Source organism: Tympanuchus pallidicinctus, unplaced genomic scaffold (genome assembly GCF_026119805.1).
Source record: "Tympanuchus pallidicinctus isolate F22 unplaced genomic scaffold, pur_lepc_1.0 scaffold4, whole genome shotgun sequence".
Lineage (NCBI taxonomy): Eukaryota > Metazoa > Chordata > Aves > Galliformes > Phasianidae > Tympanuchus > Tympanuchus pallidicinctus.
In genome coordinates this window covers 18,425,940-18,451,181 of record NW_026294758.1, presented here as the reverse complement: position 1 = coordinate 18,451,181, position 25,242 = coordinate 18,425,940, and the positions used below count along the sequence as shown (strand labels likewise).

Sequence of the window (25,242 nt, the reverse complement as noted above, 5' to 3'; positions counted from 1 at the left end):
GGAGTGTTGATCTGCCTGAGGGGAGGAAGGCTCTACAGAGGGGTCTGGATAAACTGGATCAACAGGCCAAGGTATGAGTTTCAATAGGGCCAAATGTTGGGTCTTGCATTTCGGTCACAACAACCCCAGGCAACCCTACTGGCTTGGGGAAAAGTGACTGGAAATCTGTCTGACAGAAGGAGACCTTGGTGTAATGATGGACACTCGGCTGAATATGAGCCAGCACTGTGCCCAGGTGGCCAAGAAGGCCAATGGCATCCTGGCTTGTATCAGGAGTGGTGTGATGAGCGGGACTATGGAAGTAACCCTGCCCCTGTACTCGGCATTGGTGAAGTCCCATCTTGAGTACTCTGAGTTTTGGGCACCTCAGTACAGAAAGGACATTGAGGTGCTGGAGCAGGTCCGAAAAAAGGCAACAAGGCTTGTGAAGGGCTTGGAGAATATGGCCTATAAGGAGAGACTGAAGGAACTGGGAATGTTTAGTCTGGGGAAGAGAGGCTGAGAGGAGACATTATTGATCTCTTCAAATATCTGAAAGGTGCTTACAGCGAGTGCAGGGTTGATCCCTTCTTACTGGTGACAGATGACAAGATGAGGGGAAATGGCCTCAAGTTGTGCCAGGATAAGTTTGAGTTGGATAACAGGAAACACTTCTTTATAGAAGAGATTGTTGAGCACTGGAATAGGCTCCCCAGGGAAGTGATTGAGTCACCATCCCTGGATGTGTTTAAAAACTGTTTGGATGTGGTGCACAGGGACGTGATTTAGCAGAGGGTTGTTAATTGGGTTGTATGGTTAGGTTGTGGTTGGACTCGATAATTCTTAAGGTCTTTTCCAACTGAATTATTCTAGGATTCTATGAATTCTGTACCAGTGTTGACATTGTATGTTATTTCTGCTAAGTGTGAAAGTAATGGCAGAATCACAGAACTGTAGTGGTTGCAAGAGATCTCTGAGTATCATCTAGCATAAAACCTCCTGCTAAAACGGGTTCCCTACAGTGGGTTACACAAGAAGGTGTCCAGGTAGGTTTTGGTCATCTGAAGAAAAGGAAACTGCATAGTCTCTCTGTGCATTTTGTTCCAGTGCTCTGTGATCGGTAGCTAGAGGAGAACACTGCTGTTTACAGGCTTCCAGCTAGACTCTGCACCACTGGTCACAACCCCTCTGAGCTCTACCAGTCAGTTCTCTTGACCACACTTCCTGACCTTACTTACGAGGATGTTATGGAGACAGTGTCAAAAGCCTTGTTGAAGTCAAGGTATATGACATTCCCCCCTCGCTTACTTACTTTGTCATAGAAGTCTACAGGGTTGATCAAACATGATTTCCCCTTGTTGACTACTGCTGACAACCTTCTCCACTGGCTCAGAGATGACATAAGTTATTACATCTCCTTCCCAGAAGCAGAGGTGAGGTTGACTGGACTGTAGTTTCCTGAGTCCTCCTTGCCCTTTTTGAAAACTGGGGTGATGCTGGCTTTCCTCCAGTCTACAGACACCTCTCCCATTCTCTGGAAGCTTGATGAAGAGTAGTTCGGTAATCAGTTCTGCTGGGTCCTTCAGCACTCATGGGTGCGATGGTAAACTGTATTCTGCAGAATTTTGCTCTGTGATTGAAAGTATTTTTGAAAGCATGTGTGATTTCTGGGTTTAACCTCATTTGTGTGCTTGAGTAAGGTTCTTGGAGTTGCAGTGAAAAAAAACTGCAATATGGGACAGAACATTAAATACAGCAGTTGAGCTACAAATGGAATGCAATTAGAGAAATAAGTGGAGTACTTAAGACAAAAGCCTTTTCTGAGAATTTTCTCATTCTGTACTCACTGTAGTGATTTTAATTACAAGAAGAAAGATAAAGGGCTTTTATATTGTTTCACCTTAAATAGTGAATATGATAATGTGCTTAAATCATGTCAAATGTTTATATATCTCCAATTATATAGTGGTTTAAAAGATGCTCTCAAGATTAATGAAACAAAGCTTTAGAAAATAAAGCTTTATTGGCAGGTATAGTGGTATTGTACTTAAAGCACAGCTTGAAATGAAGTGACAGTTTATCTGGGAGCAAATAACAAGAGGTTTTTTTTATTATTATCTTAACTGAAATATCTTTGTGCTTTCTGAGTGCAAATACCCTACAAGACTCCAGACACTCATTTTATACATCTTGGGACAGGTGTACGCTGTAGTCTGTATTTTCTATGATTCTTATTTAGACAAGATGCTTTCAGGGTGGGGCTTGATGGTCCTTACATATTCTTTTACCATGTACATTTAATGAAATAGTAGTATCTCTGATTAGAATGGTCATTGCAATTATGAAATGTTCCCCAAACCATTCCTACTGAAGGAAGCAGAACTTTTTATCTGTGAGCTAGTTATGCTAGGATATGGGCTTCTTAAGCCTGCAATACAGGGCCTAACAGAGGAAGCATTGTTTGTCCAGCATCACTGACTCTTTAAACACAGTAGTTCTTGCAAAACTTCCTGAACAGCATGCCAATTAAGATAGCAGACATGTTAGCACATTTCAAATGTTAGCTGATATGTTAGCATAGCAATTTAAACTCACCTTGATTAGATGGCTGATATGATAAATGACCAGGAATGTCCTTCAAATTTGTCTGGAGGTATCTTTATCATGCGTGTGACATAAAGTGGAGACAGATCCAGATAGAAGGATAGCTTTGTGTAAGATGCTTTTTCATCTGTATGTAGCTACTGCATCTTTAATTCATGTTTACTTAAGACAGAATCAGTGTTCTGATGTCCCATCTGTTTCCCTTTTACCTGAAACAAGAGTTTTCTCTTGCTGTGACACTTGCTGGAAGATGGATTAGACAATTGAATATTCCTTCTTCTGTGGCCTGAGCTTAGATAACCTCTAAATTAAAAAATGTAAGGAAATAATGTGGCCTTCAATTTTTTGGAGTTTTTTTATAATGATGATTTGTACAATAAAAAAAGATGTGTATATGCCATATTGATGTGGAGGGTAGTGCTCTTGCTAAAAAACTTTTTTAGTTTTAATTCCGTGAACCAGTTAATCTCATTTTTTCACTTAACTCCTTTCAATGTTGACTAGTATTCAAAAATTACCTAAAATTTTGCTTCTGAGTTTATAGAATCATGGAGTAGTTTGGGTTGGAGAGGACCATAAAGCCCACCAAGTTCCAATCCCCTGCCATGAGCAGCACTGCCTCCCACCAGCTCAGCTGCCCAGGGCCTCATGCAACCTGGCCTTGAGCACCTCCAGGGATGGGGCACCACAGCTTCCCTGGGCGGCCTATGCAACTGCCTCACCACTGTTACTGTAAATAATTTATTCTAATGTCTGATCTAAACCTACCCTCTTTTAGTTTAAAGCCCTTACATCTTGTCCTGTCTCTACACCCTCTGATAAAGGTCAGTCCATAAAGCTGCATGAAAGCATTTGAACACTTTTTGGTAATGATTACATCAGAATTAACGGAAATACTGAAATAGGGCAATTAATTTCTGCGTGAGCCAGAAACACAAGAACTCTGTGAACTTTACTATTCTGTTCCATTCTTTATGCTTTACAAGATAATGTATTTTTAAGTTCAGGTGACTCAAGAATTCTCACTTCTGAGTGAACTGTATTACCTTTGTAGAAGACTGTGTTCATTCACCACTCATATACAAAGATCTTAATAATTCCTGGGAATAACGAATTCTAAATTTTGGATGTGTACATAATATGTATTATTTTTTCTAAAATTAAAAAAAAAAATCATAGTATTTTATTCCAGTTTTTAAACCTACTGGCCCTTACCTTTGGCAGATTTTTTTTGAATGAGGTACCTGTTCTCCAGAAGCTTGACTTTCATTGGAAGTTGTTGTCATTTAAATGGGAACGTGTTTTAGAATTCTGCATATTTGACAAAGCCAACTAATCAAACAAAAACAAAAGGGCCCATACTATTACTGGCATGAGGACTTGGTCTGTTTGGCGGAACTAAACAGACTTTGTGCATCTCTCTTGAAAAAGACTTTTTTTGACCTATGAAATTGATACTAGTGAGTAACTTATGCTTCTAGTTTGCTTTTTCAGATACATATATTATTTTCTTTTCTTTTTAGGGGGATTACTGAAGCTCGTTTTGTTTATGTCTTTGTTCTTGGAATAGTCTTCACTGGCACTAAAGATTTGCTGAAGTCACAGGTTATTTCTGCAGACTCCCATATGAAGAGTACAGGACTATGGGAAGTGTATAGTGGATTAGTTCTACTGTCAGCCCTTCTATTTAGACCACACAATTTACCAGTCTTGGTATTTTGTCTGTTGATACAGACAATGATGACAAAATACATCTGGAGACCGTTGAAATTTGATGCAGCACAGATCACCATAATGCATTACTGGTTTGGCCAGGCTTTCTTCTATTTTCAGGTAAGCTGAATGTTCTCCCTGCTGTGGGGCGGGGAGGGGAATATTTTTCAAAAGAAATGTTTATGGAATGTGAAGTGGCAACTAAGTCATGGAGTGGGAGAGTTCACTGAGTTCTCAGAATTATTATGTTTCTAACAATGTTTCTGATTAACGTTTCTGTCTCAGAATCAGGGAACAGTATGTGCTTGATAACATGATACCCTCAGCGCAGAGCTGCACAATTGTCAGAAATATCAGCTATGTATAATGTGGGGCTTTCGTCTGTTTGTAGCTACTACTGTGGTGATTGTAAACTGAAATATATAAGCTGAGTTGATTAATAACAGTAACAGAAAGATGCTTTTTCTTGTACCTGGATCTTTAGACTTCCAAAACCTTTGGTAGCATCACAGTATATTCATATGAAGTTCACAATTGAAGGGAATCTCTTTGTCAATGTAAGGCATCTTAGGAGGGTCAAAACTAACTGCTGTTCTTATTACAATGAATCATATTTCCTGGAGGATCTAATGATTTCAGCAACGTTGTTGTCCCCATTGTTGCAATTACACAAAAACTTTTTTTTTTAGCATCAAAGTAAGAGAGGCTCTTTGCTCTTCTGCTAGTGCTAGGAACTTGATGTAACAGTGTGCTAAGAGAACATTAGTTAAGCTGGAAATCATGTTGTTATATTCTGGTTTAGGAAGAGAGGCTTTCTGAATTGCTGCAAACTTCAAGGTAAGGAGTGTGGTCGATATAACTTCCAGGCATGGCTAAGAATGTTAAATTGTAGTCAAGCTTAGTGTACCTGTGATACTTTCTAATTCTTTTAGTGCAATTTGAGTATTGGCTTAACTTTCATCTGAGAGAGCACGTCAGCACAGAGGATCATTGGTGGGCATACCACCATCGTGTTTCATCCCTTCCTAACCAGTTTTGCTTCTACCTCCTGCTCCGAGGAGGTAATGTTTTTTGATTGAATGTCTTTTGCATGTATAGAGCATTACAATTCAGAGCCAACTCCAGTGATTGCCTTCTGAGAGGGACTGGAAAGAGTCCTCTGCATACTGAGGTACTTAACAAAACCACCTGTCAGAAATGGTGGGTAGCCTGACAAGAAAGTCCTAATTATGGAAAAGAGATTAACAAAGAAAAATTTTAATGTTGTTGTAAAGCATCTATTTTCCAGTACCTGAAGGAGCCTACAGTAAAGTTGGGGAAGAACTTATCATAAGGGCAGATAGCAACAGGATGAGAGGAAATGGCTTTAAACTGGAAGAGGGTAGTTTAGACTAGATATTAGGAAGAAATTCTTTGCTGTGAAGGTGGTGAGACACTAGAACAAGTTGCACAGTGAGGTTGTGGATGCCCCCTCCCTGAAAGTATGCAAGGCCAGACTGGGGGGGGCTTTGAGCAACCTGCTCTCGTGGGAGATATCCTTGTCTGCAGCAGGGAGGTTGGAACTAGATGATCTTAAAGGTCCTTCCAACCCAGGCGCTTCTATGATTCTGTTTTCAGTGATGATGAATTATTGGAGTTGGCTGAGAATTTCACAGAACCATCGAATCAGGAAGTAGTTGAGGCTGAGGAGCACTTCTGGAGATTTTTCAGTCCAACGTCCACCAATCAACAAGTGGGTCAAGTTCAGGTTACTCAGGGACATATTCAGACTTTTACTGGGGAGCCTAGAACTGAAGCCAGGACCATGAGTGTGATCTCACTATTGCTAAAGAGAGGGAATGGAATGTCAATTTGAGACAGCTAGCAGTGCTCTCCCCACTGCAGTCCCAGGTGCTATTGGTTGTCTGTGACCCAATGGTAAATGGCTGGCTAATAGACAAGATTGTGTCCATCAGGACAACTTATGTCCTTCTTACCAAGCTGCTTTCCCAGTGCTCATCCCCCAGCCCATCCTGGCACATGAGTTGATTCTTCCCCACATGCAGGATTTTGCATTTCCTGCTGTTGAACTTCCTGAGTTTGTTGTCAGCCCATTTTACTGGCCTGCTCCGGTCCCTTTGAATGGCACTGCATGTAGACTTGGTGAGGATGTTGTCTCTGCCATGCTTCTTTAAGGAAGATGGCCCCAGTGTTGTGTGAAGCCCTGTGCTTGGATGCTAGTGAGTGGCCTCCAGGTGGAGTTTGTGCTGCTGCTCAGAACCCTGCGTGTTGAGCAGCTGGGCCAGTTTTCAGTCCACCTCTCTGTCCACTTATCTGATCAGTTTTCCAGTTAGGATGTTACAAGGAAAATAAGAACTTCTTGGGATGTTATAGTTGCTGTGGAAATACTTTTTTATTTTCTCCAATCTGAGGGTTGTAAAAAAAATTGTGAAAAAACATTTGTGCAAGAAGTTCCAAAAAGTTTGAAAAACGTGTCTTTCCATGCGTCTCTGTTGTGCCAAGCATCCTTTTTCCTATCAATGTAATTATACTATACCAATGAAACGTATTTCCTATACCAATGTAAGATAACAGATCTTACAGCACATGGGGATTTTTTTTAGTGGTTTTATACTAGTTTTACTGAGAAGATATTTGTTTTAAGATTTCTCTTCTTACATTATTGACTATTTTTTTGCACTTTTTAGTATTTTTATAATCAATGAGCTTTTTGATTTCAAGAAGATAAGTGACTTCCATTCGAATTAGCTGCATATTGTACTGTTGGAATCGTGCGTTTGCCTACCATCCTCTTGGCAGTTTTGACATATCTTCTAGTTGTCTTTCCTTTGAGAGTAATTACATTTAGCATGATACGGATTTCAGCAAACCTGAGGGTATTTTAAAAATTAGCTCTTAGGATACAACAAGTCTCAATGTATGTAGGCATGCTGCTGAATCACAGCATTCAAAGCTCAGAAGGGTATTGCATGCATTGTAGTTAAATGATTTCTTGACCATTCTTTATGCCTCCTTTATTGGTTCAACAAAGAATGAAGAATGGAGAGTGATTGTTAATTCCTAAAGCTTCTACTAGAAGCAGTCCAAAGCTTCCCACTCTCCCCCTGCCATTTTGTTTCTGAGCCTGGTTTATTATTAAGTTCCATGTATGAAACAGAACAGACCCAGACAGGGAGCTCTCATGTTGTGTCTGATAATTTGTCTGTAAACTCCAGCTCTGAAGAAATTCTTCTGAATTTAACATAATTTTGATAAGTAATTGCTTAATTTGTAATCTTTCTAGCCATGGTATCCTTAAAATAATGTATCCATTCTGGAAGATGTTGACAGCAGTCTCTAGCAGATTTTTCTTTTGCTATCTACTCTGAAAACCAAGGCGTGTACTTAACTCTACTGTATGTCCTAGGCAGAGTGAAATGTCAAATGGATTGCAGTGGAATAGGAAGGGTTTTAGAAATACCAGTTTTGATTGTGGCCTTCATATTCCTAGAGATGATATGAAAATAGAGCAATCAGTTATGCTAAGTAAAAAAAGTTTTCAAGGTAGGTGGAATTCTCCGCTGTTCCTCACTCTTAAAAAGTTTTCAGTAATCACTTCAAATTGCTTTAATGGCATTTAAAGTAGATTCTCTTTATAGGATGGAGATGAAAAGTTGGACCAAAATGCTTCTGTTCAGGATAATAGCTTGTTTCATTTATTCTCTGATGAAGGAACTGTTCTGTAGCTATGAGAGAGAACAAACTGAATCATACAAGCCTAACAGGTGGTGTTTTTTTTTATTTTTTTCCAACTTCACAATTAAAGGCAGCTATCTGATGTGCAAGCTATTACTGCAGAAAAGCAGAGCAGAAGTGTTGGTAGCTCATGAAATTACATAGGCTACAAACATAACTCAGAATCCAGTCAAAGGCAACTCTTCAGTTGGAAGGTAGCTCTCAGTCTGTATTGAGAATAAGACTTCCTGTTTGGAACTATAGCTTCAGGGATGGAAAAAACTTCTGGCAGTTTTGCTGAAGAAACTTCACTTAATACGTACTATCTTCACTTTATACGTACTATCTGAAAAAGATGTAACCCACAGGTCTGTGTTAGAAAGACTCTCTTTTCAAGGCAGTGCGGGTTCCCATTCTACTCACAAATCGGCATTAAGCCTTGCGGTAAGTCTCAAGAGTAGCACAGATGAAAGACTTCCCAAGAAGCCATTCGTGGGTTGTTACGTGCACTTTGTAGCTCCTACTTACATGAATGATTAGGGGTGTAACTCTGAAAGCTCAGCCCATACTTGTCTTGATGCAGCTTTGTGTTTTAGTAACAGATTCCAGGTGTTTGCACAAAGCATCCAAACTTTTCATTTACGTGGTGGGGGAAGAGTGCACTGGGAGGTAGAGAGCTGGTGGTGCAGTTCCATGGATTGTTGCTATTTGTGGGTCCGTGGTTCTCAGGAGAGAAGAAGAACTGCGTCTCCCAGAAGACCTTCACTGTTTCCTTTCTGTTTTCCGCTCAGACGGAAAGGAAGAGACAGCCCCTTTTCTTTTGCAGCTCATCTCTGCGGTGTGTGTGTGCTCCCTAGCGGTGTCGCCTTCAGCGATAGAGTAAGGCCTTCTTCGGTTCTGGACGCTCCCTCTCTCGCCTCATGGGATGTACTAGCTTCAATTCCAATTGTATTGCATAGCATTGTGTTATCTTGCACTCCGATATCGTACTTAGGAAATGAGGTTTTTTAATGCTCAGTACGTTCTGGGCCCTTATGAAGTTTGCCGCTCTGCTCTCTGGAGCTGTGCGTATATACGATACATTAAAAACACTGATGGAAAGACCTATCTGGTATCTGTATAGAAGGTGGCATGGCCATTGAGAAGTCCATCCCAGAGGGCGCTGCTGATTTGACAGAACGTGTGATTTTTAAAGAGGCTTCCAGCTTCTCCCTCGCATTCCTTATGCGTTTTTTGAGTGATCATCCGATGATCATGTTGTTAACCTCCCCACCAGGTTAGCAGCCAGGAAGGAATAGACAGCGCGTGTCCCAGGGGAAGCGTCACGTTTTAATTAAAAAAAAGCCACCCACATAATAATGTAGAGGCCGTGCGCGGCTCGTGGTGCAGATACTGGAGGGCACATCCCACGTGGGTGGAGGACGGGCTCCTCCACAAGGCTGGGGACAAACCCTGCTCCTCATACCGAGCCCTCCACCCCTCCAAATGCACCACATCCCTCCAAGCCCAGCTATCACGGGGCAGGTGGGAGAGGGAGAGTTTGCAGTCCCAGGGCTACGGACGTGCAGATGGAACAGCACCACCTGGTCTCCCTTGCGCTGGGGAGCCCAGCTCAGGGCCCAGAGCTCCAGCCGTGGCCTCCTCTGAGCTGAGCAGAGGGGCAGGAGAAGCACCCTTCAAGGTGCCGGCGGCACCCGGCCCCATGCAGGCCCGGACACCATTTGCCAGGGCATCGTGGGCTAACGCCAGCCGTAGCGCGCTCTGGGGGTGTTCCCCCCGTCGGTGCAGAAAGTTGCCCTTCCCCTCTGCAAAGCCCGTGCGGTTCCTGTCTGGAACGCAGCAGTGGCAGCAGTGGCATGGCAGCAGGAGAAAGGAGAGAAAGCGTCAAGGACGGGGAAGCAACAGGCCCTGTGCTGTTAGCAACACCAACACGTATTTTTGCGGTCTTTCTTTCTACTTTATTTCCGTGGTGGAATTGGACACTGATGGCAAGGGTCCATTGGGGCCGGTGTGCGTCGCAGCTGCTGCCCGTCCGGCGCCGGTCTCGTCAGCTGTGCCCCTGGTCTATTCCTGCCGGCGGGGTGGCCTCTTCTTGGGTGATGCCGAGGCCTGGCAGTCGCTGGCCTTCCTCTTTGGGGCTCGCCGGGGCCGCTGAGGTAGGCTGGTGCCGGAGGGCCCTGTCGCAGCCTGTCCTGGCTCCTGATGGCTGGAGGAGGGTGCTGGGCCAGGGACAGGAGCCTCTTCTTGTGGGTCGGCTCTGGGCTGTGCTGCAGTGGCCTCCCGTGCCCCAGCAGCAGGGGCGACGTTGAGGCCCAGCAAGCGGTGAGCCTCCCTGCCGCACCTCTGCACAGTGAAGGCGATGAACTGCCTTACGAAGTTCCTGGTTTGGCCCTGCAGCTCGAGATCCAGCCTCTCTCTCAGGGTCTCCTCCTCCAGGCCAACGTGGCGCAGGGCTGAGATGACCGCGTTGGCCAGCGTGTTTGCGTGGGGCTCCTCGGTGCCCAGGATTTGGCGCAGTTTCCGCTGCAGCCAGGAGCGCAGGGGCTGCAGCAGGGCCGGGTGCTCCCGGAAAAGGGCAGCCCAGGTGGCAGAGGAGAGGCCACCCACGGGACTCCTGGGCATCGCAGGCCACGGGCGGGCTGCGCGGAGGCCTGCAGGGCTGTGTGTGGCGATGGACGCCACGGCAGCTGGTCGGAGGACCAGCTCCTCGTAGTCGTTGTCCGCTTGCACGGCGTGGATGATGGACTCCACAGCCCGTTTGCAAAGCGGACATTGTGGCCTGGTGCTCGTCCACCGCTGGATGCAGGGGAAGCAGAACTGGTGGCAGCACGGCATGGTGTACGCTGCGCTGTCCCAGTTGTCCAGGCACACGGGGCAGCGGGTGTCTACTGCTGCCTCCATGCTTCCACCGGTTGTGGTGGGCTAGGGGGAGCGGGAGATGGCAACTCGCTCCGCAGCACTGACGCTACAGCAGCAGGTGTCAGTCACGCTGGAAGAGGACAAGAGACACTGGTCACACACCGGCCTGGGAAGGCTCCCTCAAGATGCCCCACTCCTCCTCCCCCCCACTGCCAGTCCCCGTGCCGCCTACCTGAGCTGCTGCACGCGTCTTTCTGGGATGTCCCGTCTGCCTGCTCCCGGCAGGGTTCGGGGTGAAGAACAAATGGCTCTGAGACGGCCACAGAGAGCTGCGCTAGCAGCACCCAGAGCACGTTCCAGCACCAAAGCTCGCGCTGTCCACACTCCGGTCCTCGCACACACGCTCGGTCGGAGGCCAGGCACGAACTGCCGGGCTGAGCCGCTGCGCCCACGGTGAAGCATCCGCGGGCTATGGAGTCACAGTCCGTTGCCTGGAGACGTCGCTAGGCGTGCCTTGGCCAAGCTGCTGGGCGTCACCTTCATTCGACCTTCTCCTGGGGACGGCCCTGCCCATCCCACAGCGATGCCACAGTCCATGGCTGGGCCATCCCAATGAGCCGTCCTCACCTGCAGCACGGGCTTCAGCGCCGGCACAAGTTTCACAAGCGCCCTTTCTGGGCTTTTCCCGCTGCCGCTGCCCACTCCGTTCCCCACATCTGGTGTGCGTGGCATCAGTGTTTCTCACCAGTCACCAGGGCCTGGGCCACGCCTTCCCATGGGCCCCATCAGGTCGCTGTGGCCATGGCACACAGCCCCAGGCATGTGCAGCAAGCAGGTTTATTCAATAAAAGCTCATGTTTCTCTCTGGTAGTTGGACTTGGTGATCTCAGAGGTCTTTTCCAACCTTAATGATTCTGTGCAGGGGAAGAGCGTTGCTTGCTGACACCTTCTTGATCCCCTCCTTTCTACGTTTCCAGTGAAGATACGCTGTTCTTGTGGAACAAACTGCGGGTGTCCTAGAATTAGTAACTGTGTGTCACGGTGATGACCATCAGTAGTGAGGTCTTAGATTATGACTGACTTAGAAAAGGCTTGTATTCCAGAAGAAGAATTATTCTCAAAAAGAAGACGAGCATTGAGGAAGTACCGCTGGGCTGTTTCTGCAAGAGAAGCCTATCAAATTGTCAGCTTCCGTATTGACCTGTGACCAGCCTGCCTTGGTACAGCTAATCATTCGTTTACCACCTCTGGTCTGATCAATAGCCATGGTTGTAGAGTGGGAGAGAGATGGAAGGGAAGCAGATCTTTATTGTGTGGGCACGAGATCCATTGCTGGCACAGATGTCAGTGTCTTTTCTGGCTTTCTTTCCTCAAATTTTGTGGGCGACATGGACTACCAGTATTGAAGTGGCTGGACTCGGGGTTGCAGTGGAGCACACGGAGTTAGCGGGTGAAAAGAGAAAGGCACAGTCTCTTGACTGCCAGTCAGTCCTGTCTTTCCCTCTGAAGAAAAAACTGGAAACAGAACAGTGAAGTCTTCCAGGAGCTGTAGTTCATTCTTCTCCCCTGAGACCAGGACACCGGGACTATCAACCCTCCACGGAACTGCAGCATTAACCCTTTCACTCCCAGTGCGCTACATGATGTTAGGATGTGGAATACCGACAACAAATCATAAAGCCATGGCAAAACTGTGAGGAAAAGTCAAAAGCCTGGCAACCAACAAAACATACTTCTTCATTAAGTATTTTTATGTGTGTTTTAGATATCTCTTCCCTTTCAGGGTACAAACCAGTTGTTGCAAGGAAAAGCTGTTCAATTTGTGTTGCTTGCAAGCAGGATTGAAGGGTTTAATTGCTATACGTGGCACACGCTTTCCTGTCAATCATCTGTTAATGGCACTTGATTGACCATAATTGAACTGTACATTTGGGATCCATGTCACCTGAACAACAGAAAAACGCTTGGGGATTTCGATGCAGTTTTGAACACCTAATCTGAAAAAGATGTAACCCACAGGTCTGTGTTAGAAAGACTCTCTTTTCAAGGCAGTGCGGGTTCCCATTCTACTCACAAATCGGCATTAAGCCTTGCGGTAAGTCTCAAGAGTAGCACAGATGAAAGACTTCCCAAGAAGCCATTCGTGGGTTGTTACGTGCACTTTGTAGCTCCTACTTACATGAATGATTAGGGGTGTAACTCTGAAAGCTCAGCCCATACTTGTCTTGATGCAGCTTTGTGTTTTAGTAACAGATTCCAGGTGTTTGCACAAAGCATCCAAACTTTTCATTTACGTGGTGGGGGAAGAGTGCACTGGGAGGTAGAGAGCTGGTGGTGCAGTTCCATGGATTGTTGCTATTTGTGGGTCCGTGGTTCTCAGGAGAGAAGAAGAACTGCGTCTCCCAGAAGACCTTCACTGTTTCCTTTCTGTTTTCCGCTCAGACGGAAAGGAAGAGACAGCCCCTTTTCTTTTGCAGCTCATCTCTGCGGTGTGTGTGTGCTCCCTAGCGGTGTCGCCTTCAGCGATAGAGTAAGGCCTTCTTCGGTTCTGGACGCTCCCTCTCTCGCCTCATGGGATGTACTAGCTTCAATTCCAATTGTATTGCATAGCATTGTGTTATCTTGCACTCCGATATCGTACTTAGGAAATGAGGTTTTTTAATGCTCAGTACGTTCTGGGCCCTTATGAAGTTTGCCGCTCTGCTCTCTGGAGCTGTGCGTATATACGATACATTAAAAACACTGATGGAAAGACCTATCTGGTATCTGTATAGAAGGTGGCATGGCCATTGAGAAGTCCATCCCAGAGGGCGCTGCTGATTTGACAGAACGTGTGATTTTTAAAGAGGCTTCCAGCTTCTCCCTCGCATTCCTTATGCGTTTTTTGAGTGATCATCCGATGATCATGTTGTTAACCTCCCCACCAGGTTAGCAGCCAGGAAGGAATAGACAGCGCGTGTCCCAGGGGAAGCGTCACGTTTTAATTAAAAAAAAGCCACCCACATAATAATGTAGAGGCCGTGCGCGGCTCGTGGTGCAGATACTGGAGGGCACATCCCACGTGGGTGGAGGACGGGCTCCTCCACAAGGCTGGGGACAAACCCTGCTCCTCATACCGAGCCCTCCACCCCTCCAAATGCACCACATCCCACCAAGCCCAGCTATCACGGGGCAGGTGGGAGAGGGAGAGTTTGCAGTCCCAGGGCTACGGACGTGCAGATGGAACAGCACCACCTGGTCTCCCTTGCGCTGGGGAGCCCAGCTCAGGGCCCAGAGCTCCAGCCGTGGCCTCCTCTGAGCTGAGCAGAGGGGCAGGAGAAGCACCCTTCAAGGTGCCGGCGGCACCCGGCCCCATGCAGGCCCGGACACCATTTGCCAGGGCATCGTGGGCTAACGCCAGCCGTAGCGCGCTCTGGGGGTGTTCCCCCCGTCGGTGCAGAAAGTTGCCCTTCCCCTCTGCAAAGCCCGTGCGGTTCCTGTCTGGAACGCAGCAGTGGCAGCAGTGGCATGGCAGCAGGAGAAAGGAGAGAAAGCGTCAAGGACGGGGAAGCAACAGGCCCTGTGCTGTTAGCAACACCAACACGTATTTTTGCGGTCTTTCTTTCTACTTTATTTCCGTGGTGGAATTGGACACTGATGGCAAGGGTCCATTGGGGCCGGTGTGCGTCGCAGCTGCTGCCCGTCCGGCGCCGGTCTCGTCAGCTGTGCCCCTGGTCTATTCCTGCCGGCGGGGTGGCCTCTTCTTGGGTGATGCCGAGGCCTGGCAGTCGCTGGCCTTCCTCTTTGGGGCTCGCCGGGGCCGCTGAGGTAGGCTGGTGCCGGAGGGCCCTGTCGCAGCCTGTCCTGGCTCCTGATGGCTGGAGGAGGGTGCTGGGCCAGGGACAGGAGCCTCTTCTTGTGGGTCGGCTCTGGGCTGTGCTGCAGTGGCCTCCCGTGCCCCAGCAGCAGGGGCGACGTTGAGGCCCAGCAAGCGGTGAGCCTCCCTGCCGCACCTCTGCACAGTGAAGGCGATGAACTGCCTTACGAAGTTCCTGGTTTGGCCCTGCAGCTCGAGATCCAGCCTCTCTCTCAGGGTCTCCTCCTCCAGGCCAACGTGGCGCAGGGCTGAGATGACCGCGTTGGCCAGCGTGTTTGCGTGGGGCTCCTCGGTGCCCAGGATTTGGCGCAGTTTCCGCTGCAGCCAGGAGCGCAGGGGCTGCAGCAGGGCCGGGTGCTCCCGGAAAAGGGCAGCCCAGGTGGCAGAGGAGAGGCCACCCACGGGACTCCTGGGCATCGCAGGCCACGGGCGGGCTGCGCGGAGGCCTGCAGGGCTGTGTGTGGCGATGGACGCCACGGCAGCTGGTCGGAGGACCAGCTCCTCGTAGTCGTTGTCCGCTTGCACGGCGTGGATGATGGACTCCACAGCCCGTTTGCAAAGCGGACATTGTGGCCTGGTGCTCATCCACCGCTGGATGCAGGGGAAGCAGAACTGGTGGCAGCACGGCATGGTGTACGCTGCGCTGTCCCAGTTGTCCAGGCACACGGGGCAGCGGGTGTCTACTGCTGCCTCCATGCTTCCACCGGTTGTGGTGGGCTAGGGGGAGCGGGAGATGACAACTCGCTCCGCAGCACTGACGCTACAGCAGCAGGTGTCAGTCACGCTGGAAGAGGACAAGAGACACTGGTCACACACCGGCCTGGGAAGGCTCCCTCAAGATGCCCCACTCCTCCTCCCCCCCACTGCCAGTCCCCGTGCCGCCTACCTGAGCTGCTGCACGCGTCTTTCTGGGATGTCCCGTCTGCCTGCTCCCGGCAGGGTTCGGGGTGAAGAACAAATGGCTCTGAGACGGCCACAGAGAGCTGCGCTAGCAGCACCCAGAGCACGTTCCAGCACCAAAGCTCGCGCTGTCCACACTCCGGTCCTCGCACACACGCTCGGTCGGAGGCCAGGCACGAACTGCCGGGCTGAGCCGCTGCGCCCACGGTGAAGCATCCGCGGGCTATGGAGTCACAGTCCGTTGCCTGGAGACGTCGCTAGGCGTGCCTTGGCCAAGCTGCTGGGCGTCACCTTCATTCGACCTTCTCCTGGGGACGGCCCTGCCCATCCCACAGCGATGCCACAGTCCATGGCTGGGCCATCCCAATGAGCCGTCCTCACCTGCAGCACGGGCTTCAGCGCCGGCACAAGTTTCACAAGCGCCCTTTCTGGGCTTTTCCCGCTGCCGCTGCCCACTCCGTTCCCCACATCTGGTGTGCGTGGCATCAGTGTTTCTCACCAGTCACCAGGGCCTGGGCCACGTCTTCCCATGGGCCCCATCAGGTCGCTGTGGCCATGGCACACAGCCCCAGGCATGTGCAGCAAGCAGGTTTATTCAGTAAAAGCTCATGTTTCTCTCTGGTAGTTGGACTTGGTGATCTCAGAGGTCTTTTCCAACCTTAACGATTCTGTGCAGGGGAAGAGCGTTGCTTGCTGACACCTTCTTGATCCCCTCCTTTCTACGTTTCCAGTGAAGATACGCTGTTCTTGTGGAACAAACTGCGGGTGTCCTAGAATTAGTAACTGTGTGTCACGGTGATGACCATCAGTAGTGAGGTCTTAGATTATGACTGACTTAGAAAAGGCTTGTATTCCAGAAGAAGAATTATTCTCAAAAAGAAGACGAGCATTGAGGAAGTACCGCTGGGCTGTTTCTGCAAGAGAAGCCTATCAAATTGTCAGCTTCCGTATTGACCTGTGACCAGCCTGCCTTGGTACAGCTAATCATTCGTTTACCACCTCTGGTCTGATCAATAGCCATGGTTGTAGAGTGGGAGAGAGATGGAAGGGAAGCAAATCTTTATTGTGTGGGCACGAGATCCATTGCTGGCACAGATGTCAGTGTCTTTTCTGGCTTTCTTTCCTCAAATTTTGTGGCGACATGGACTACCAGTATTGAAGTGGCTGCATTCCGTTCACACTGGATGTTTTATTTTCAGGCCAGCATTAATTTCTTATGTAGCATACCAAAATATTCATGCATCTATGTTTGACATATAGTAATTTATAAACACTTTGACTTGTTTTTCATGTATATCAGATTGTTAACTAAATTTAAACTGTGCTTGCTAAATGAGGCAGAAGAAGAGAAGTATAAAGTAAGTATAAAATTCTTCCATCTGGCAACAGAAAGATTTGGAAAACTACTTTTTTCGTATGTACTAGTATGACTATGACAAGAATGAGATTTCTTCCCTATGTTTCTGAGTTTTTATTAAATCTCGTCTAAATGATATGTAATGACAAAAGCGGGAACTCATTCTCACTATTTGTGGAATGTAAGTGATGGCCTTTTGAATAGCATAGTGAGTAAAAATAGCTTTATTCAGGGCTGCATATTTAACGAATGAGGCAGGATTCTTTTGAAAAGTTTATAGGATCCTTGAAGTCTTTATGAAGCAATAGCATTAGAAATCCTGGGTGTGCATAAAGGCAAGTTTGGTAGGAATAGATATTTTTTTATTACTGTTATTAATCAGTCATTTCAAGAATGGGGGGAGAAGATTAAGTTGCCATTTGTGTAAGCTAATATTTTAATTTTGAGTAGAGGTTTAAAAAAAAAAGTATGGAATGCATATGCTTTGATTTTATAATTGTGTTTGTTTTCTACGTGTTATTTGTGGTGGGGCCCTAAATGCATCCCTCATCTAGGAATTCTTCAGTGGATTTCAAAGTCATCTCCTACACCAAGAGGAACTGTTGTGAGAAAAAGCAGAAGCAGTGGCTTTGCCCTTTGTTCTGGGAGCTGTTTTTAATCTGATACTTTACTGCTGGCTCCTGTGACGTGTCCCGTCTCAGACCATCTCAGTCCTGATCTGGACCCGAACCACCTGCTGGTTGGTTTTCTTAACCTTCACTTGCACCTGCCTCATCACTGTGGATTTTACTAAGTGATCACTGGAGCGCCTGTGACTCTGATCGCTGTCTCCAGATGCAGTTCTGATCCACACGTGGTGCTTGGCCTCTCAATTCCTTGTTGATGAATCCATCACTGCCATCAGCCCGGTATTCATGCTCGTTTCCCAGCTTACATTCTTTTGCAGAGCAGCTGGCCCTTGCAGATCTCTGACAATTGGAACCTAAAAAGGCTAATTTATTAAACTACTTATGTGACTCACAAATTTCTTTTAACTTCTTTTTGTTGTCCTTTACTAAAGACTTTCATGACTGCTAAATATGGGCAGAGGTTGCTTACACGGGTTTTACAGACTTTCCCATTCTGGCTGTATAACGTCTTGAGCAACCTGTGAAGTCCTTTGTGTCTGAACTTGCTTTCAGCAGAAGGTAGTACTTGAAGACTTTTGAGTTCCCTTCCAAACTGGGCTATCTTTAGTTCTATTGATACTGTTTTATTTATGTGAAATTGGCTAAGACTTAACCTCGTCTTTCAGTCTTGTTTTAGTAGTTAGGATAATTGCTTTATTCATTACTTTGTGTAACTCAATGAAAAAAAATCCAAAGTTAAAAAGAATTCAGTATTGACAGATTTGGAACTGATGTATATTGTCAGTGCCATACTTATTTGCCTGTGTCATACTATTGCAAGTTTCTGAACCTCGTGATGAATTTGTCCACAGGTTCGAATTAGATTTGATTGCTTAGTTTTAAGCCCTGAGTTGTTCATATCTTTTAACTCATCACTTATTTCCCAAAAGTATTGTATGTCTTTGTTGTTGCTACTTGTTTTTCAACATGCGGTGACAATATAAATAATTATGTTAATCTTCCTTAGCTGTAGCAGCTCTTAAAAAGTATTTATGTTGCTATAAGTATTTCTTAAGCTATTTTAGTTGTGTTGGACAGGAGCTCATAAAGGAAGAAAAGAAAATGGTGTGTTTCTTTACTGGCTTTATTTTTGTTTTTTTTTTTTGCATCCTTAAAGCAAATGTATCTGTAGTAGAAGGGAAAGGAAGTACAGTCTCGAAACTCCTAAGACTTGTTTATACTCATTTTTTATTTCTGGAGGAGAACAGCATAGGCTTGTATGTTTTTGTTGATATTACCTTTTGGTAGAAAGATGGACTAAGAGACTTTGAATTGGCTTGTCAAACTCTATCCTCAGAGCAGGGGCAGCTGTGAGGTCAGAAAAGGTTGCTCAGTGCTTTGTCTGAACGCATTTTGAAACTTCTGAAGATAAAGGCTGCAGAACCTTTCTGGGCAACCTTCTCCAGTTACCTCATTTTTTCACCTTAAATTATTTGATTCAGGTAATTAAAGTTCTCTCATTTTGTTTGTGTACAGAATTCCAGTTACTATAAAATTACTGGAAGGGCTCAGTGGAAATACAGCAATGTATCAATTCAGTGTTTAAGCAAGCCAGGAGCATGCCAATTTTGTATTTCACCTCTGTACTTTTCAGTTCAGTGAGAGTCATTTGAGATACTGCTGTTAATCACTTCTATATGATGAATGATATAACTGAATTTTTTTCAGAAAAATCATTGCAGCTTTGAGGAGAGTTTTTGATTACTTTTATTACTGTCTATGGAGACCTTCTTCACTGTTACACAGCAGATACCCTGGTTAGTTTTCCCAAGCTAGTGTTTTTATATCTGTTCTTCATTGATCTAGATCATTAGGAACTGCCATGGAATGCTTTTATGCAAAATTGAATTGTCTCCTGTCACTTTCTGCCATTACGACAATAAGCTATTGCTTATTGTCTGTTTTTTATTTTTTTATTGTTTTTTTTTATTACTGTTTGAAATATTTCAGTGGTACTTTAAATAGAGATTCTCTAAATTGTCAGTTATTTATGTGTCATCTGAGTGTTAGAAGTTGTAAGCTACAGAAACGCAATTCAGATATATGAGCTAGTCTTGGAGAAAGGTATCTGCCACAAGGAACAAATGTTTCAGCAGAGCTCTTCCAATACTAGCTGACCAGCCACCCATGAGATTCTGTGGATTCCTGAAAGTTATGAAGATTAACAAGGTGAAGTCCACCACCAGTACCTGCTGGGTGCCAGCCAGACGGGAAGCAGCTTTGCAGAAGAGGACCTTGAGGTCCTGATGAGCACCTACTTGTACATAAACCATCAGTGTTGCTAAGGAAGGTAATGCTGTCCTATGCTACATTAGCCAAAATATTGCCATCTCATCAAAGGAGGGGATGCTTCATGTCTATTCAGCATCGGTGAGGCCATATCTGGACAACTGTGTTTAGCTCTGATCTCCTCAGTACAAAAGAGACGTGGAGCTAATGAAGATAGTCCTAACTAAGGACCACCAAGGTGACTGAGAGACTGGAGCATCTCACGTATAGCAGAGACTGAGAGCTGGAGCTGTTGAGTGTGGGAGAGAGCTCAGAGGCATCTCATCAATATTTAGAAATACCTGAAGAAGGTGGAAAGAGAAAAGAGCCTGGCTTTTTTCAGTGAACAGGAGGCAACAAGCACAAAGTTGCACACAGAAGGTTCTCTCTGTGTATCGGGAAGCACTTAGTAAATGTGCAGATGATGGCATACAAGCACAGGTTGCCCAGAGAGGTTGTGGAAACTCTCAGAGATCTTCAGAAGTTACATGGATGTGGTGTTGAGTGAGGCCTCTGAGTGGCCCTGTGGAAGCAGTCTGGTTGGAGTACATGGCCTCCAGAGACCCCTTGTAACCTCAGCTGTTGTATGAGGTGTTACCTGTTTCTCCCAGTACTCTCCTGGTACTACATCACTTCAAACAAATTCATAGATGTTGGGATGAGCTACACAGTGAATGTTGTGTGTTTTTTTATGTTTCTTAAAAATGCCTTTTACTGATGATTTAAGCTGTCTAGGCAGTTTGTCCATTTCAGTACCAGCATTTGTGGTGCAGAGAGTCGGGAATCAGAAACATCTCTGCCTTTGTGAGTCTTAATTCAGTTACATGCAACTTATGTTGTGGATGAAGGGGAGGTTTCTGTTCTACTACAGGCTCCAAACAGGAGCCCTGCTGTCTCCAGGAGCAAAAAATACTTATATCCTGGTGTAATTTTAAGCCACAAACCTAAAATCTTGGTTTTGAGCCATGAGTGGTAAAAAATGTATATTGTCATCACTGTGACTGAAATCAGATAATGTAGCTGTTTGTTTTAATATATTTTCATAACATAATTTATTAAACATTAGGCATATGTATTTGCAGCCAAAAAAAAGACAAGCAGAAGATGTTGTTCATGTCTGAAGTAATCGTTGAATCTTAAACTGAAGCTGTTGTTTGGTAAGGTTCTGTATTGAAATTCCAGTGTAAAGATTGTAAATAATATGACTGTACTGTAAAGTGGCTCAAAATGTTGATGCAATACTTGGTACAAATAGTTGATGTAATAATTAATTCCTTTTTAATTGAATGTATCCTAGATGTTTCTTTGGAGATAATTGAATCTTTTGATTTTATTCCTATTTTCAGGGAAATTCAAATGGCATTGCTACTGTGGATGTTTCAGCAGGCTTTGTGGGACTAGAAAGCTACGTGGAGATACCAGCAATCTTCCTTACAGCATTTGCAACATATGCAGGACCTTTGCTTTGGGCCATTCATCTTCTGTGCTACTTGAGTTCTGAAGTCAGCAGGTAATCATGTTTTGAACTAAAATAATGCTTCCTTATGTATTGCAGATACCATCCTTATAAATACACCTTTTCAAACAAGTATTTTTCTTTACACCATTCTTTCAGTTAGTTTTCCATTAAGAAAATGCATGTTATTTTGTTTTGTTTGTTCGTGTCACCTCACTCTCCTGGTTTCATTTTATCTGCAGTTTTCATTTTATTTGCACTGTTTTAGTAATTTTGTTTCTTAATGAGTTCTCAGTTTGCTGTGCTAAATTATTTAAAATTTTATTATATTTTGTTGTAACAAGGTGTGCTGCCTGAAAACATCCTTTTTAGAATCTATTAAGAAGGAGGCTTGAGAAGGCCTTTTCAAAATAATGACATGGAATTCAGACTTAATATACTGTTCTTTCAACAGCTCTCCTTGCTTGGCATAGTGGCATGCAACTCTATACTGATCAAGCAATTTTATTTATTGTATGTTACTGATTATTGCTGTCATTTGTAGCTGAAATATTTGTACTTTTGGATATTTTGTATAGCAGAGGCATTAAGGAATGCAAAATAAATTAATGCATTTGGAATTTCAAGAAGACGTCGTTGGAAATTGTTATGCATCTTAGTGTGCATCTTAGTGTGCAACTGGACTCTCTACTATTACATTCAACTCATCCTCTTGGTCACTCGAGAGGTGCAGTATGTTAACAGGAGTGGCTGTAAGTTCAGTACCCTATCACATTATTCTACAAATACAAAAACATGATGTATTTTCACTGGAATACCATTTGACAGAGACCAAGTTCTTACCATTCCGGAACTTTCATCAGCTACGTATCTTTTCTTTATTAATCTTTGGAATTTAAATTTATGCTTTTTTTCTTTCTAATTTAGAAACCAAACATTGGAGCAGGACTAGCAAATGGGATTTTAGGCAGTATTTGTTTATGACAGTTCTTTGCCTTATGCATAGTCATTCTGTAAACATATCTGACTTCCCTTCATCTGCATTGCTGTCCAGTCTCATCTTGTTTGTGCTTTTTGTTATCTGGCTTCTCTTCTCCTTTTACTTGTTTGCTTTGGCTATATGTACACTGTGAACTCTCATGTTGGCACACATGCCTTCATTATATGTGTAATGAAATGGGATCCTCAACTCACACAGCTGCATACAGCTGTGCAGGCCTTTGTGCCAGAAATGACCTATTCTTGTGGCCTAAATTCCTGCACTGTGTGTGTTGTTGTGTATTAACAAACACCTTTTATGGACAGGGACACACCTTACTCACTGGTCTGCCTATGTACCATACTGCTCTTCAAAGACAGCTCTCTGTACTTTGTCTTGGTGGAACTGCACATGCCAGTGCTGGATCTGTATTCTGCCAGTAATGCACTTGCTTAGTAGAAACTTAATGACCTTTTAGATTCAGGCTTTTTTCCCTGAAGTCATCCTTGATCTTATGTTGGCTGATATTGTCTAAATACTGGTGTTTATGTATAGTACATCTGAAATCCAGTCTTTTCTTTGTTCATTCTGGTATTTTTTTGGCTTAAGTACATGTGTATACAGTATCCATTGATGCCTGGGTTTGTGTAACCACCATGCTCCCCTCTTGACTTCTCCCTACCATCTGATGTCTTGATACGAAACCCAACATTAACTCCCTGTTTCTAACACTCTTTTTTTGTACTGAGTTTTATTCTAGCACTCTTTTGTTATTGCTGTGATCCATCAGTATATCTTCCCCTTACTCAGGCTCTTCAAGCATTCAACTTCCATTCAACTTCCATTCTTTATACTCTCTTTAAAAACAGAATTGCCATGTACATACAAAAATCCCTGCCTCTTGTCTTCTAGTAAATGTGTGACTCATGACCTTGACTATTACTTATGCTCTATTAATCTACTGGTTGTTTTTTTTTTCTCTAATTCCTTTACATCTCTGTTCAGCTATACCGTGCTGTGTTTGAAGTGATTCGTCTGTTCATGTCCACGTTGCACTGTTTTTTGGATTTTTTTGTTCCACTCTGTTCTTCATTACTACACTGTAGCACCTACTGTAGCTTTGGAGCAAGAAATTTTCTCTGAGTATAGAGGAGCAAGCAGCCTCATAGCTGTTGTGTGAGGAGGGAGAATAAAAGAATGTGTTCAAAGAGTTGAAGTTTTAATGTTGTTTAGACTCCAGATGGCAGACTGATCAGCACTAACATAAAATTAAGAAAAAAATGATATCACATGGCATGCTGTTTGAAAGCACTTCTAACAAATTAATGAAAAACTTTCTGTAACAAAATCTTTGAAGATCTTTACATGGTTAGTATTTTTTCAAATAATGTACCTCCATAGTAGTGTGGATTGTTCTCATATTTTCTTGGTTGAATTTTTGCAGATTAAAAGCTCAACTAGTAGTGTTGCCAGGTACAGTGATGGTTTAAACTGATATCACGTGGGTAGCTGTGACCTGTAATACCCACATCACTGACGTAAGTAGATTCCATCAAGCAGCTTTCTAGTGTAGAAATTTTAAGGTTCATTTGGGTCAACTGGTAAGGTTGTTTGCTCTCCTGAACAGTGAATAACTCTGGATTGAAATCTCTCAAGCCCCTGGAACTTGTTTCTGTTGGTATCTTATCGTGATCAGAACTTTGGTCAACATGCTCTTTATTTTGCTTTTGTGTTTTGTAACTGGCTGAATGGTTTCCATATTTCTTTGTTGTTATTCCTTGGAGCAAAATCTCAAACAGGCCAGCTGCTTCATGTTGTTTCTTAAATACACAGATGATTGAGTTTCTTAAAAAAAAAGCAAAATTTGAGATGTTTTTCTTAAAGACTTCTTATTAAATGCTTTATATGCAGTGCCTCAGTCAGTATAATTCAAAGTCTTTCCCTGAAGATCCTGAATGAAGATTTTTTCCCCACTCCTGATAGGAAAGTCTAAAAAAATTCATCTGCTGTACTTTTGTGGAATATGCTGAAGTTGCCATCAGGACTGCTGACCCACCCTGAAACAGTCACAGTTGACTGGATATGTTCAGAACAGCACAGCAATGCTGTCCTTTCTGCAGTTTCTAGCATCCTGTAATCTGTTTTGGAGCTGCTTGCATCTGGGGAAATCTACATGTACAGAGAAGCCTGACCTCAGTTCTAGCTGTCTTCATTAATTCCAGACACTTAGTGGAGCCCTATATAACTGATAAGGTGCACCAGATGCCTTTGCTTAGTCTTTTTGAAATTCTTAGAAGCTGAACTCTATTGTGGCTATAACTTCTAAGGTACAAGTACACACGCATACTTTTCCTCCTTCTGCACTTTGCACTCATTCAGTCATAAAATGCTTGAGTATGGAGGGCATCTCTTAATATCATCTGTGCCAAACCTTCTGTTCAAAGGACAGTACAATCCAAACAGAACAAGTTCCTCAGGGCCACGTCCAGTCAGACTTTAATTATCTCTAAGGCTGGACACTCAACAGTCTACCTGGAAAAATTGTAGATGACAACCATGACAGAAAAATGGTTTTCTGATGTTTAAGTGTCATTTGTTCTATTTCAGTTTGTGTCCATTGCCCTTCATCTTTACTTGGGACCCAGCTGGTAAGAGTCTGTGTCTTCTTTACTGTTGCTTATGAGATATTTATGTATATTGAGAGCAACCTTCTCTTATCAAAACTAAATATTTCCAGTTTTCCTGGTTTCTTCTCTTCTGTCAGATGCTCCATTCCCAGTATCGTATTTGTGGTCCATCAGTAGACTCACTTTAGTATACTCATGTCTTTCTTACAATGGGGAGCCCAAAACTGGAGCCAGGACTGCAGGTGTAATCTCACTACTGCTA

At 44.6% G+C, this 25,242-nt stretch overlaps 1 protein-coding gene across 6 annotated transcripts in view; it reads left to right on the top strand.

The window, feature by feature from the left end:
* PIGG (phosphatidylinositol glycan anchor biosynthesis class G) overlaps positions 1-25,242 on the top strand; it is an 86,129-nt gene that overhangs the window by 40,603 nt on the left and 20,284 nt on the right. For 4 of the 6 annotated variants that reach the window (XM_052700644.1, XM_052700642.1, XM_052700640.1 and 1 more), the window contains 2 exons: positions 4,107-4,416; positions 21,265-21,428. In XM_052700644.1, the coding sequence (XP_052556604.1) occupies positions 4,107-4,416; positions 21,265-21,428 (474 nt within the window). Of the gene's footprint in view, positions 1-4,106; positions 4,417-21,264; positions 21,429-21,828; positions 23,763-23,797; positions 25,002-25,242 lie in introns of those variants that run through there. The other 2 variants (XR_008210496.1, XM_052700643.1) reach the window with 2 other exon arrangements.